This window comes from Boleophthalmus pectinirostris, unplaced genomic scaffold (assembly GCF_026225935.1).
Source record: "Boleophthalmus pectinirostris isolate CB_2022bp ecotype Guang Dong unplaced genomic scaffold, ASM2622593v1 HiC_scaffold_21, whole genome shotgun sequence".
NCBI lineage: Eukaryota > Metazoa > Chordata > Actinopteri > Gobiiformes > Gobiidae > Boleophthalmus > Boleophthalmus pectinirostris.
Window position 1 is genome coordinate 31618483 of NW_026571175.1, and position 15238 is coordinate 31633720.

General features: G+C 41.5%; 1 protein-coding gene across 1 annotated transcript; it reads right to left on the minus strand.

The window, feature by feature from the left end:
• Nucleotides 1–571: 571 nt before the first annotated feature.
• Nucleotides 572–14564, minus strand: nxph1 (neurexophilin 1). Its single transcript, XM_020925944.2, has 2 exons — nt 14331–14564; nt 572–1327 (listed from the first exon to the last, which is right to left on the minus strand). The coding sequence occupies exons 1-2, from the start codon at nt 14562–14564 to the stop codon at nt 572–574; spliced, it is 990 nt and encodes a 329-aa protein (XP_020781603.2).
• Nucleotides 14565–15238: the final 674 nt, after the last annotated feature.

A 15238-nucleotide genomic window follows, 5' to 3' on the forward strand; every position in this document is an offset into this window, starting at 1 on the left:
TACAAGTGCCACACATTGATGGAAACTTCTGCAACAGACTTGGGAAGAACTTTCTGAAGAATATTTGATTTCTATTGTAAAAAGAACAAGCCCCGAGTGGGTTCAGTTGTTATATCTGCCAAACTTGGACCCAAAGTTTATGAATAAGAATATGTTTTGGTCAACAGTATTATACAGTAAACAAAATGGAAAAAGTGTGGTGTTCTAAAACTTTTGACCGGTTGTGTATATATGTGCCAAAAGAACATTGAAAATTACAAAGATGGTCTCGATTTGGTCTCGATGGGCCATGATCTTGGTCTTGTCTTGGTCTCGTTCTAGTCTCGGTCTCGATTAGTGCGTCCCTACGTAGTTATTGAAGATGGACATTCGGACACAGCCGTTAACTTCCAGAAATTAAAACATCTAAATCTCGCTAACTACACTAAGTCTGTCTAAAAAAAATCATCTAGGTGTTTCGTTATGTCGACATTGGGTAATTATCTGAAAGAACATTGATGGTACAATTAGCATTTCTCTGAGTAGAAGCCCCTCCGCTGGTCCACGAGTGATTGGTCAGTCTGCAGCGCTGTCAGCCAGAGGGGAAGTAGGGAGTGTCACTGTGGTAGTTGTAGTCCGGGCACACCTTCTGAACCAATTTGTAGTCAGTGCTATAGAACGATATGAAGATACAGATTACTTTGAAGGGCTTTGAACATAGCCAAGAAACGTGGCTCTGCGTCTGCTCCTGGTAGCACGTCTTGGAGGGATCAAAGTTGCAAAGTGTATTCTTCGCTCCCTTTTCCACCTTTTCGTACTCGATGCGACAGTTGAAGGACTTGGAATCCTTCGCGTCGATCACGGACTGCTGCGCGGTCACGTCAAACTCGACTATTTTCGTGGGCGGCACCAAGCTAACCGAAACGTTACCCTGACCCGTGGAGTTGTGGCGGAAGTAGACGCTAAAAGTCCCGTTTCCGTGGTCGACGATTTTCCCGGTGATGAGGAGGTTGAGTTTGACGGTTTTGATGTTGGAGTGGAAGTCGCCCCATCCGAACATCTTCTTGAACTTCCCGGTCTTGACCATCGGCCGTCGTTTTGCCCGCGGTCGTGAGTCCTGGAGGTCCGTGGTGTTCCTCAACCATTCCCAAAGGTCCTGCTCGGAGTAGGGTTCGGGCGTGTCGTAGCGGAGGTCCAGAGCGGTGTTGTTCTCCTTGCCGTGCAGAGTTTGGGAGAGGAGCCGGCTGATTGACAGGTCCTTGCTGCTTTCTGTCCATATGTGTTTTAGCGTGGATTTGGGGCTGCCTGATTTGATGATGTCCGACTTGGAGGCGTGGGCACTTGTGACCTGTGGACGAGAGGAAAAAGAAACAGGGAAAAAAAATCATTAGAATTTTGTTAACGCTGAGATATATAAAGAAGATCATTTCGAGATATGATGGGTGGTTTCATGTTGTAGAAACCGTCTGACCTTGCACTATTATTTGTTTGCTCGAATTATTTTACCAATTGCTCCTATTTGGTCGTGACGTATGTAATGCGCCGCTAATGGGGCTAACTGGTATATTAAGCTTTTCCCAAATCCTGTAGGAAGAAGGACAATAACGTCTTTCCCCTTGATAAAATTCACCAAACATTCTCTTTGTTCCGCCTTTAAATCCTCGATCTCCGGAATCATTGCCAACACAGAATATAGGACTCTTTACTGATTGGCTGGTGCCTGAACTCGCACTTTTGGGGTTTTTACAAACCGTCTCTGTCTGTATGCCGATTCCTGACTAGTCTGCAGTGAGAGAAAAATGAAAAATTGAGTGAGGCACTAGATGGTCACAGCCTGGCTAAATATTTACATATTTGACTTTTGAAATCGTGAGTGTTTGCTAAAAAAGGGGGAAAAAATTAATAATAATAATAATAATTTATTTTTAGTTAATCATTTTAATGAATTAATCATTGCATTTATATAGTGCCTTTCAAGACACCCAAAGCACTTTTCAGTTTATTATTTATTCACTCGAAACTCAGCTGTGGTAAACTACTATTGTAGCCACAGCCGCCTCAGGGCAGACTGACGAAAGCGAGGCAACCAGTCTGCGCCATCAGCCCCTCTGACCACCACCATCACTCACACACCACTTTCTTACTTGGCAATGTGGGTGAAGTGTCTTGCCTAAAGACTCAACAACAGTTTTTGCCACTAGTGCTCCACTGTGGCACCTGGTATCCCCCCCCCAAAAAAAAAGTTAAGTTAAAATTACATTAAAAAGGAGTGCATGGTTAATTAAAAAAAGTTTTAATAATAATAATAATAATAATAATAATAATAATTCTTATTAAAAAAAATGACATTCTAAAAAAAAAAGAAAAATTACAAGTGGGTGTGGAGTAACTTGAGTTTTATTGAGTTTTATTAAAAGGCCCCATGTAGTTCATTCATAATTCTGTTTCCTCATCACAAACATACCTGGAGTTGTGCATATTTAGGCTGAGTTTTTCTCTCTAACAGAAAACACTCCGTTCCACCTTGTGATGTCATGTGGTAAGACAGAAAGTGCTCCACTGTGTTTTAAACTCCATACACCTTCACTATAATTATTTGGGGAATTTCAGCCCTGGAATTGCAGAACTCTACTGAAATAAAGATTTTTTTAAAAAGTAGCTGTTGCCTTGAAAACTACTGCTTCGTGACATCACAATGTGGAGCAGAACATTTTGAGCTCAGGAGATGTAGACAGACAAATAATAAAGCGTTACTCAATGTGTGAATGAAAGAAAACACAAGTCCAGGTCTGTTTTTGTGGAAGTAACAACATTATAACTTGGCTTAAACCTCACAAGAGTCAATTTTGCATAATATAAGACCTTTAATATCAAAGTTTTCTGTTATATATTGCCCCTGTTTCATTGTTTGTGTTTTGGATACTTTAAATTATACGTGTATTATTCAGTGTGTTTTATTTGTACTTCATTATATTTACTGAATGATTCATATGTGAATTACACAATATCCATCATGCCATTTGGAAAACATAGATTTTTCTCAGTCCTTAATACATAATAACTGCTCGATCAATCCTGTGTAACTCCGCCAGGGCCGAGCAGATCGATGCGTTCAGCTCTCTTCAATGTCAGATGATGGGTCACAGCAAAACACAGATCAATGTCTCTCATTCACTCCCTTTTGTCAGACAGCAACAGTATCGAGCCGGCGAAATGGTCTGCTTTAGTGTAATTGTACGGACCAAGACCAGGACTCAATCATAGGTGGACCAAACTAGGATTGCAGCAGGACTGAACCAAGTCTCGACCTGGAATGAACCGCGCTATGAATGAGTATGTGCGCAAACCAGGACTAAAGACCCAAGAGACCAAGAGGAAACTAAGACCAGGGCTAAACCAGTATTTCAACAAACTGTGTTACACTGAAATGACACAAACCAAATAAAAGGTCTAACTAAATCTGTTTGGAACATAACCTGCTCAAAAAACAGACCTAAACAAGAAAAACAAAGAATCTAACCTCAGATTTTATCATGCCAAAACCAAAACCCCAGACTTGCCAATCTCCACTGACCAAAAGGTAAAAAGGTTCCTATTGACTTGAAAACTACCACTTCATGACATCACATAGTGTAAGAGAGCATTTTGAGCGTTCGATGGAGACTACTGTATTTTTTGGACTATAAATCGCACTTTTTTTTGGTGGTTTGGGTGTTTTCTGCGACTTATACTCAGGTGCGACTTATATATTAAAGAGAGGTTCTAGTCGTGTGTGTCAGTATCTGCTGCTCCTGTTCCTCCTGCACCACTGTCACTTGGCTCTACTGCGCATGTCTCCTGCAGAAAGAGCCTCTGTCCTGTATGTATAATGTCAATTGATCGCACCATTACTTCTGTACCACTGAAAATATAAAATTTAAACAGATTTATAAAGACGACTGAGAAGACTGAACACAAATGCTCCCAAAAAGAAAATCATATTTTGCAGATTACAAACTGCAAGTAGTGAAATATGAAGCTGAAAACGGTAATCGAGCAGCAAAAAGAAAGTTTGGAGTGAGTGAGAAACTTGTGACACTGGGAGGAGGTCACAAGGGAGGAGGATTAAACTTTCCTGGAGTCACTAGATGGATGGACAAAGTCTGGACTTCAGTGACACCGAAATCATCCTGTCTGGATTCAGAAAGGCCCGAATAATTCTAACTATAACTGATGCTGAGTCTGACGACAGCGACACAGAAGAGGAAGCGGCGCAACGTTTACCTCCGGAGGTCCTGGAGTTGCTCAGAAGTGACACCGAGGATGAAGAATTGAATGGATTTAGTGATTTGGAGTGAGATGGAGAGTTTGTTAAATTTTTTCTGTTCTGTTGTTTATGTTATAGTTTATCTGAAGAACTGTTCATATGTGACGTTAACAGTCTGTTGTTCTCTCTTCTATTGTTTTTACTAGAACTTGACTTTCAAGATGAAATGTTGGTTCCTGGTCTCTGATTTTATTAAATAAATTTCCCCCAAAGCGTGCAGCTTATATGTTTTTTTTCTTCTTCATTACACATTTTTTGTCTGGTGCGACTTATACTCTGGAGTGACTTATAGTCTGAAAAATACAGTAATAATAAAGGATTACTCAGACATGTGTGAATGAAACAAAACACAACTCCAGGTCTGTTTTTGAGGAGATAACAACATTATAACATGACTAAAAGCTCACAAGAATCCATTTTGTGTCACATAGGACCTTTAAAATCTGAATTTTTCAAATAGTCTTTGGGGAAAATGAAAAGAAAACATCCTTCTAAGAGCTGCGACTCACTCCAGGACAACACAAGAACATAACAAAACCTAATCAGCTTATCAGAACTATCCAATCCATACTCAAACCAGGACTAAAAAAACAAAATTTGGACTTCAATATCTCAAAAAATTCCATCTACAATCCTTCCTTTTGCCAACACAGACGGACCTGCAGCTATTGAGCGAGTAAAACTACACTATTAACCAACGCTAGCTCCTTGAAGCGATGATTGATGGAGCGCGGGGTTTCCACGTTTAGCTCAGATGAGTGGGATTGCGTTCACAAAGGCAGCGCTGGAGGTACGCGACATTGACTGGCCCGTTCCGACTGTACGAAGTGACAGCAGATCCGTCTTGTGAGGGTTTTGCATTTCGCAGGTTGCCCCCAGGATCGATACACAGAAAATAAGGTTGTGCTACCAATCACTTTGACTAGAATTGGACCGCCGCGTGGTTCTCAAAGAGGTGGGGGCTGCAGAAGAGAAAATGTGTCTTTGTACGTAATGAAATAGATATATAGGGAGAATTGTGTTTGAAAGGTGAAAGGAATACGAGATTATACGTGAAAATGTGATCATGGCCGAGATCTGACAGATATAACGCATGATCTGGGGTTTTGAATGTGCTTAGAAGTCTTATGCAGTGGTATGTCTGTGAAATTGCATTATATTTCTTCTACAGGCTGTGCTCACACTTGCACAGTCAAAATTAGAACTACACAAGGACAAAAAGTGGAACTAAACCAGGACTAAACCAGGATTTAATCAGGATTGAATCAGGAACAAATCTGGACCGAACTAGGACCAAAGTTGACAGCCTTATTGATGATTTCAGACCTGGAATTTCCAATCTCTACTGACCAAAAAGGTAAAAAAAAATGTAGCTGTTAACTTTAAATGACCACTATATGACATCACAAGGTGGGACAGAGCATTTCGAGCCAGTGATTTCTTCTCTAGGCTGCGTTCTGTGTTGAGGACCCCCTTGAAAGACAGTGGAACATCTCAAGGGACTTATTCTCCAAACAAATACATTCAAATTTACTCTTGCACAATCGTAATCAGAAGTAAACTGGGACTAAAAATGGAACTAAACCAACAACTTAATCAGGATCAAAACCAGAACCAGACAAACCAATAAATCAATAAAGTTAATTCAACTTAATTCAATAAAGGTTTAAAGGTGTGATTAAAAAAAACAAAAAACAAAACATGCATACTTAGTGGATTCAGTTCAGACACAGTATTTAAGTTTTACCTGAAAGAAACTGCTTCTCTAAAACATCACAAAAGATTCACGAGGGCAAATTAAATACACTGATTTTGCAACATACAATAGCTTAAAAGTAGATCTCTCCCTTAAAGGTGCACTGTGTAACTTTTCAGATGAGGGTGTGAAGAGGTTATTGCTTTAATTGGAATGTACGGTATGGGATTCAAAGAAGCTCAGTTTGCAGTAGTGAATTTGACAAAATCTAGTAAAAATGGAGATAATGGCCCAGTTTTCTTCATCTACGTGTCACTGTAGCCTTCCGTTTTCTTCGGCCAAGCAACAATTACGACCAGTTTTCCGCAGTGACGCACAACTCATGCGATTAGAAGAGATGAGGCACCAAATTCAAGACGATTCCAAACAGCACATACGTCTGCAGTCTTCATTTTACCGCTGATCACATTTACTTCAGTGGGTTTTAGCACAGTAAGTAACTACACCGGAAGTTGTCATCACATGTTTGCGAACAATCAGGACAGAAGCGTGAATATAGAGCCTGTTGTGAGTGACGTCGCCGCACCACAAATCTGTACTCTGGCCTTCCTTTCTTCCTTCCTTCTCGCGCTGTGGGAGAGGAAGAAAGACAGTGCCCTCTGCAGTCTGACCGGTTTTCATGATTACAGTGTCTCAAATGTGAGAAATGCAGAAACGTTTCCGTGAAGGATTGGGGTGTTCCTGCTTTTTCAGTCGGGCTGCAGAGGACGCTGTCGCCCTCCAGGAAGGAAGACCAAAAACTGTGCAAATCAGCGGACAAGATATAAACACAAGCGTCCTTATTTCTATTGGTTCACATTGGAGAGTGTCTGAAAAAAATCAAGTATTTACCACTCGATGATGTCAAGAATTGTGTTTTGAACCAGGACCTGGTTCAGTCCTGGTTTAATCCTGGTTTAGACCTGGTTCAGTCCTGGTTTTTACCTGGTTTAGTTCTGGTTTAATCTTGGTTTAGACCAGGTTTAGTCTTGGTTTAGAACAGGTTTAGTCCTGGTTTAGTCCTGGTTTAGTCCTGATTTAGACCTGGTTTAGACCTGGTTCAGTCCTGGGTTCAGTCCTGGTTTAGTCCTGGTTTAGACCTGGTTTAGTCCTGGTTTAGTCTTGGATTAGACCAGGTTTAGTCTTGGATTAGACCAGGTTTAGTCTTGGTTTGGACATGGTTTAGTCCTGGGTTCAGTCCTGATTTAGACCTGGTTTAGTCCTGGTTTAGTCTTGATTTAGACCTGGTTTAGACCTGGTTCAGTCCTGGGTTCAGTCCGGGTTTAGTCCTGGTTTAGTCCTGGTTTAGTCCTGGTTTAGTCTTGGATTAGACCAGGTTTAGTCTTGGTTTAGACCTGGTTTAGTCCTGGTTTGGACCTGGTTTAGTTCTGGTTTAGTCTTGGTTTAGACCAGGTTTAGTCTTGGTTTAGTCCTGGGTTCAGTCCTGGTTTAGTCCTGGTTTAGTCCTGGTTCAGTCCTGGTTTAGACCTGGTTCAGTCCTGGTTTAGTCTTGTATTAGACCAGGTTTAGTCTTGGATTAGACCAGGTTTAGTCTTGGTTTAGACCTGGTTTAGTCTTGGTTTAGTCCTGGGTTCAGTCCTGGTTTAGTCCTGGTTTAGTCCTGGTTTAGTCCTGGTTCAGTCCTGGTTTAGACCTGGTTTAGTCCTGGTTTAGTCCTGGTTCAGTCCGTATGTGGCGCAAAAGTCCAGCATCACAGTTTAAGTCACAGAAACGGGAACCGGCTTTTATCTGTTTTTTCCATTATTCATTTAACCACAAAATCATCGACTCATTATCTGTTTTTTCATTTTGGATTTGGAGACAAATAATGAAGAAACCGTTTTTTTGTCTTCTTATTTTTGAACTAATGATACACGGATTGCGACGAAGAAGCATTTCACCATAGTTACTTGTTTTTCTTCGTACAGGATCTTCAACACCCAACCCCACATCGAGCACAAGCGCAGACAGAACAGTAGTAAATATGAACTAAAATATAAATTAAAAGTCCGTGTTTAAATATCGTCTCTGATTCCGACATCAAGCAGACCTCTCGAGCTACATATTTACAGATCTAAAAGCGTTCCCCCTTCTCCGTCCCCCCGTGGAGCCCGTGAATGTCGACTATTGGAGTGTTGAACCGGGCTGGAGTGGCTGCCTGGGTCTATCTTTATCCAGGAGTGAGAGCACTTGGCTGGGAGAAGCAATCGGCAATCACGGCCTATTCAAACAGGTGAGGCGCAGAATCCCAGTGTGTGTACGAGCGGTTAAAACGAGGATTACACCACAGAACGGCGCGGATAATGCTTCTGCCTATGAATGTGATATGAACAGAGCCTTCCCTTAATGCATGGATAGAGGATTATTATTATTATTATTAAAAATACCACGGCGGCGAGCGCGAGGGGGCTCCTTCACTTTTAATCCGCGGGAGTTTTAAGAAGTTTAATCCAAGCAGGTCACTTCTCCAGGAAAATGGGGTTAGTTGTCGGAATGAATTTTAAATAGCGACTAGAATTGAATAAAGAACATGTGCTAATTAAAAAATATATATATAAATACAAAAAGAACTGGGGTCATTTATCGCCAAGCAGATACTTTGGAAAATTTGGCAACTGACTGGACACTAGGGCTGAGTAGCATTAAGAAGTTGTCGATACGATACATCCCTCGATACACAGGCCACGATGCGATGCTCTTTTCGATACAGTGAGCTTTCGATTCGATATGATCCGTTACGATATATTTCGCATTGTTATACTAAAATTTTACTAAGATAACTAAGTTTGTGCGAAGTTCATTTCAAAAACACCAATTTTACTCATCAAAATAGTGAAAATGTCAACACTTCTGTAGCTCTTACACAAAATAATTGAGTAAAATACACCAAAAATTACTCCTGGCGATATATCGATACAGCAGTCCACGATATTGATACTGCATCATCACATTAAACGATACGATATATCGATATTTCAATATTTTTGCACACCCCTACTGGATACTTTAGGAATAATATAATACATATTTACTACACAATAGCAAAAAAATTTAAATGTTATGGTGATTAAAAAAATAAATAAAATAGAAAAATGGTATTGAAGCTTATAATTACATGGCAAATATTCATGGAAATTGACCTACTACATAATGACATCATGGAGTGGGACCCAACGTTTTAAGCTCCAGAGAGAGACAGATTTACTCAAAAAGAAATAAATTAAACAAAAAAATACGTAAAAAAGTCCAGGGAGGCGTGTTTTGTACGTTTAATGTACGTTTAACAAAATATACTGTAGGTCTTTAACATAAAATTTCTTCATACTGCTTGTTAGGGATGGGCATGATTGGTCGACTGACTGATAATTGATCATTAAGAATTTTGTCGATCATTTTTAATTGACAAACTGAATGTCGGTTGCTGTGTGTAAAGTAGCGTAATGATCCCGGTTTCGTCCTGGTGCATGTTCACACAGTATCCAGGTTACTGCAACATAAAGTTGAGTCGCATGGGTCCAAAAGACAAACTCTTCTCAGTTTTTTCATCACAACAAAAGCCAAAATAAATAAAGTGACCAACATAAATAAAGTGAAATGATGTTAAATAAAGAGCTGCACTAAACCTGCACACGTCTGATCTCTGAAAATATGAACCATCTCCAACGTGACAGACACACAGAACAGACTCACCATCATCATCATCATCCCTCTGTCACAGAAAGAACACTCATATTCCACTGAGTCGCGTCCTTTAGTCCGACAGAAGCTGAACCGCATCAGCGCACAAGGAAAGAGCAGTTTTTTTCAGCGCTTATAGTTTATGCAAATGAGCCATGAGGTTTTAAGTTCAGTTTCTGTAAAACGTGAACAAACGTGTCAAAGCTGCATTATAATCTTAAACGGGCTGATGTGGTTCTAGAGTGGTTCTGGTTTATATGTTGTAAAGTTGAGTTTATTTATGCAGATTAGTAACAGTCATAATAATGATGATAATTTTAATATAAAAACATTGATGATTAATCAAAAATTTAACCGAATGCTCATCCCCACTGTGTGTCCATATGTCTTTATGGTAAACATATGAACTACTAATTTTACTAAAACAGTGATTTGCTAAACACAAAGTTTGTGTGTACAATCCCTGAGTCGTCCAGGTAGAATACATGTTCAATTTGTCAACTGGACAAAAGTTTATATGGTCAAATACATTTCGCAGCTCATCCAAGCTGTTTCTTCAGTTCTGGTGAGACAATAGTGGATACTTCCTTATTTCTGTCTGAAGGGAGGAGCTAACTACACTGAAACTGCTCTGAAACTAACACTAAATTGTCAACGAAACAAGTAGGGTGTTAGTTTCAGAGTAGTTTCAGGGTTGTTAGCTCCTACCTTCTGACAGATATAAGGCAGTGTTCACCAGTGTCTGACCAAAACTGAAGAAGCTGAAAAACGTTTTCGACCAAATAAACTTTTGTCCAGATGACAAATTGAATTTCTCCTCTTGCCATAAACACTAAGTTCCATATTCCTCTGTTCCAGGTCTAGGTGAGGGCTACAGGACTATATCAGGTCTAAGCCCAGGAGTCCACTGCACCATTTATACATTTTTTGTTTTTCGTCTTTTCAGATTTTTGGATGTCAATCGTAATCATAATACAGCACACACACACACTGAGCGATGGTTCACATGAGCAGTTGAGGTTTTGACTGTGACATAAAAATAACATCTCCATGGAGACAAGTATATGAATGTCTCACCAGAAAGCTCCACAGTGCACCTTTAACGTAGGCCTCAGTCAACATTAATACCATCTCTCATCCAATTCTCTCATTTTAGTGAACGGTCAACCCAAAATAGCCAACATACTTAACATTCTAGTCCCCGGCTCATTCTCCAGTCTGTTCTCCTCTCGCTGATTAGTTTTAAGACTTGTACTGCTCCGTTCACGATCATGTCTGTGTTTGAGAGACGCATTAGCATACACACTCGTCAGCTCGTGCGCCGTCGCTCTGAACCTAACACAGAGCAGTGATTAAAGACGAGGGCGCTCACTTTGGCAAAAACATCTCAACAGCGTCGTTTTTTTACTGTCTAAGCACAATCGTCTCCTCCAACTGGGCCACAGACGGTTCAGAGCAGAGGCGGGTCTCAGGACGGAGCTGGAAAACACGTCTGACACGAAAACATGCGTGTACCGTATCGTCAATGCCCGATTTTACCAGATCTCTGAAGCTACGCAGGGCTGGGCCGAGTTAGGACTTGGATGAGAGATCAGTTGGAATACCACGTGCCAAAGTGACGCTGCAGTAACTCTAATGCAAACTGCTGCTGTGTCATTTGGCAAGACACTTCACCCGCTTTGCCTCGTGTGAAGGTGGTGTAGATCATTTAAAGGTTGTATGGAGGATTTTTTTTTGTTTCAAATTGTCAATGATAGATTATAGAGGTGCAGTCGCCTTGTAATTATGATGACCAAAAAAAAGAGAATAAAAATTCATCAACTCTGGATGTGGTGGGGCTAAACATTTGCCAATAGATAACGACACTGCCTCGTTATCTGTTAGCTGACAGGCTGTCAATCAATCTCCCTACGTTTCTAGCGTAACTGACTTGCCTGCGCGCCGCCGGTACGTGATTTGCGTACGACTGTCACGCAGTTCACAGACGCAAGCCGCACAGACGCTGTTTACTCCACCAACGCAACAGTTCTTAGCGGCTTTTTTTGACCTATATCTTCCTCGCAGTTCGCACAAAGTTTGTTGCAATGGAGACAAGAATCCAGGAGCAGTTCGCCGCAAAAGAAAGTCCGTTTTTGAGGTCGCTGAAAGAAGAAGACAAGGGGAAAAGCAGCGAAGCCAAACTAAGGTGATTCTTGAAGATTCATTCCAGCGATGGCGCAACTGAAGCAGACGCAGGGTCTAAAGACTGAACCACTGGTCCACAAATTACTCCTGGACAGGAAACTTCTGCTTATTAAGAAAACTTACTTTATTTCCAAGAGCTACACAAACGTTTTTCAGGACACGAAAGCGATATCCTATGTCTGAAAATGTAATTTTCAAGGCAAAGAAAGAGTCCGCTTGCTGCTGCGTGTTGTAGCTAGTTCATTCGCACGGAATCTCCACGCAACCTTCTCTGCACCCCTTTCCTGCTCCTGTCCCCGCTGCCTGTTCCGCTCTTCCCCCTGCTCCTCACTTCTCCGGGCACGGAATCTCCGCGCACCCCCCTCCCCTCTCCTCTCTCCTCTCCCTGCTCCCTGCTCCACTCTTCTCCCTGCTCCTCACTTCTCGTCCGCGAACGAAATGTCCGCACACCCGCTCCCCCCGCTCCTCACTTCTCCGCCTTGCCTAACCAACACTGTAGTTAGTTGTTTACAAGTCATGTGCAGCACCGGCTGTAAACAAACACGCATGCGCAACATTTGAAAAAGGACAAACAGTCGCTGGATTTCTCGTTCCTTGGAAAATCCTCTATACAACCTTTAAGTTCTACTCGCATTTCAAAACTCAATCCAAAACTTTTGTCCAGTTGATAGAATTAAATTGTCTACTGCAACAGAACCTACCTGAGGATTACACAGAGACTGAAAACCATGCACTTTAGGTAGGAGAGTAGCCTAAGTAAGTAAATTATTTAAAAAAAGTAGTGTCATAAAAAGATAAAATACATAGTTTAAGAAGGAGATGATACTAAAAACCAGATTTTCCCATGTAATTTTGCACTTTTATAATACTATGCTGTCTGTGTGAAGCTCTAACATAATTTTGTTATTATTTTATATGACAAAGACAATAAAGGAATTGAATTAATTGAGAACAAATTGCCTTGCTCCAGTGCATTGTATAAATCACTCTTGAGGTCAAAATGTGTCCACTGTGTGCTGTCTGCATCTAATTCGTTAGCATGCTAGTGGTTGCTGGCATTACCGTGCTCTTTGGTCTCTGAGAGTTGTGAAAAGCACTTATAAACTCATCACGGTGAATAATTAGGATGCTTGGAATGCGTAAGGTAAATAAGAACTAACTTTGGACTTTATTCACACACACACACACTCATACAGCAGTGTTAACCATTAAACTATCATAAAATCTGAAGGTGAACCCAAGATGATGTCATATACAGTAGTTGTCAGTGGCCTGCGCTCATTGGTACTAGCCACACTGGCACCACCTAGTGCCTCCACTCAGTTTCATTTCTCTCCAGCGATAAGGTCAGGAATCAGAATACACTAGACGGTTTGCAAGAACTCCGGAAGTTGTAGATTGAGCACCGGTCAATCAGCGAAGAGCTCTGAAGCTGTGATTGGGTTCTTTTTGTAGTACAGCACAACAGTAAACAAAGCGGTCGAGATGGATGTAGACGAAGACAGACATTCTGTGTTGGCAACGATTCCCAAGATCGAGGATTTAAAGCTGGAACAAAGAGAATGTTTGGTGAATTTTATCAAGGGGAAAGACGTTATTGCCTTTCTTCCTATAGGATTTACATACATCACGACCAAATAGCAGCGATTGGTTAAATAATCAAAGTACCCTCCGATCACTGCGAGAACAAATCCTAATGCTGCGAGGTCAGACAGTTTCCACAAAGTGAAACCTGCTGATGAATCAGGCTAGATTGGCACATGGGCCCAAAAATAATTTTCTCTTCCACATTTACTTCCTCAACAGGGGCGAGCTCCTCCCTCGTCTCTAACGTGCACGTGCGGAGCATTTGGATCAGTCAGAGCGAGAGCTGCTCAGAGCGGGGCTGGGCTGTGTCTTATAAAGTAAACCTTTAGGCGCTTTGAGGATTTAAACATTTTTAAAAGTTTGTGTTGTGAAAATAGAAAAGAATCCTACCAAATCTGACCTTTGTGAAATCTGTGGACACCTTTTCAGCCGAACACGGGCAGTTTGAATTCCCAAAAAACGCAAGAGAATTCTTTCCTAAGCTCCGGGGAGTTGCAGTACCTGGAGCAGCCACTTGTCCATCTCGAGCTGCTACAGATGGAGAATGTCTTATCCAGTTTTTATTATAGATCTATGATATACACGTAGACACAGGGGGTGAGGTTAAGAGACACAAGACAGTATTGCCCAAAGACACAATGACAGCATTCGTCTGTGGGAGCTGGAATCACACAGTCAATCTGTGGATCAGTGGATTTTTTCCGCTCAACTAGTGATGTTTATGTCAAGAGCAGGATATGAATCGCCAGTGGACAAACGCTCTACTCACTGAGCTACTGTTGCCCTGGTTCTAATTCTGTACATCGACTTTAAACGCTGATAACACGACTCAAATTAAATCAGTGAGTATCAAAAATACACCTCTGTCCCATTCTCTCTCATCACAATAGCTCCTGTTTGTGCCCAGTCTTCCACAAACCCTCCCTCCTCTTTACTCTCCCTCTCCCGGCTGTGGATGTGTTTATCTGCAGCCTGCATTGTGACTGAGCGAGGGGCCAGTCTGGAGCCGGTGGAGGGGCCCCGGGGCCGGTTGTGTGAGGTGCCAGATGTACGGAGGGGGGAGGGGGCCCGGGGGGAGCCAGCACCTGTAAACATGGCCCTGGATGAGGTGAGTCGGAGCCAGGCGCACAGTTGGTCTCCCCCAGGCGCAGACTCTCCTATCACCGCCGCACTGTCCCCATCGCGCTCGCAGAATGCACAAGTATGTTTACGCAGGAGGAGAAGAGAAGACTGCGGGATTATAATGAGCTAAGTTCAGTCTGATGAAGTTGGAAAACTGTAGGCACTGCTCTGTCTGGAGATCTGTCGCTCAAGTCAGACTTTAATCTCAGCTGTTTGAACACAATTTGACCAAAAAGAACTCAAAAAGGTGAGCTGATGTGTTCTGTTAACAGTGTTGGGAAGGTGACTTTTAAAATGTATTCCCCTACAGATTACAGATTACATACCCTAGAATGTAGTTTGTAACGTAATCCGTTAAATTACTTAAAGTGAGTAACGTAATCTGAATACTTTGGATTACTTGATTTGTTGTAGAGAAACAAAGACGAGGAAATCGTAACATAAGATGTTTTGTCTGCTAAAAGAAAATAAAAAGACCAGACTTTACTTAACCAAATTAAAAATAGTACTGATAGAAGAAGAGGAGGCACAGTCCACGCAGCATGGTTTGTCCTGTTAAATCCTGTTTGAGACATAGTTTAGACCTGTTATAGTCCTGGTTTAGTCTTGGTTTAGTCTTGGTTTAGATCTGGTTTAGACCTGGTTTT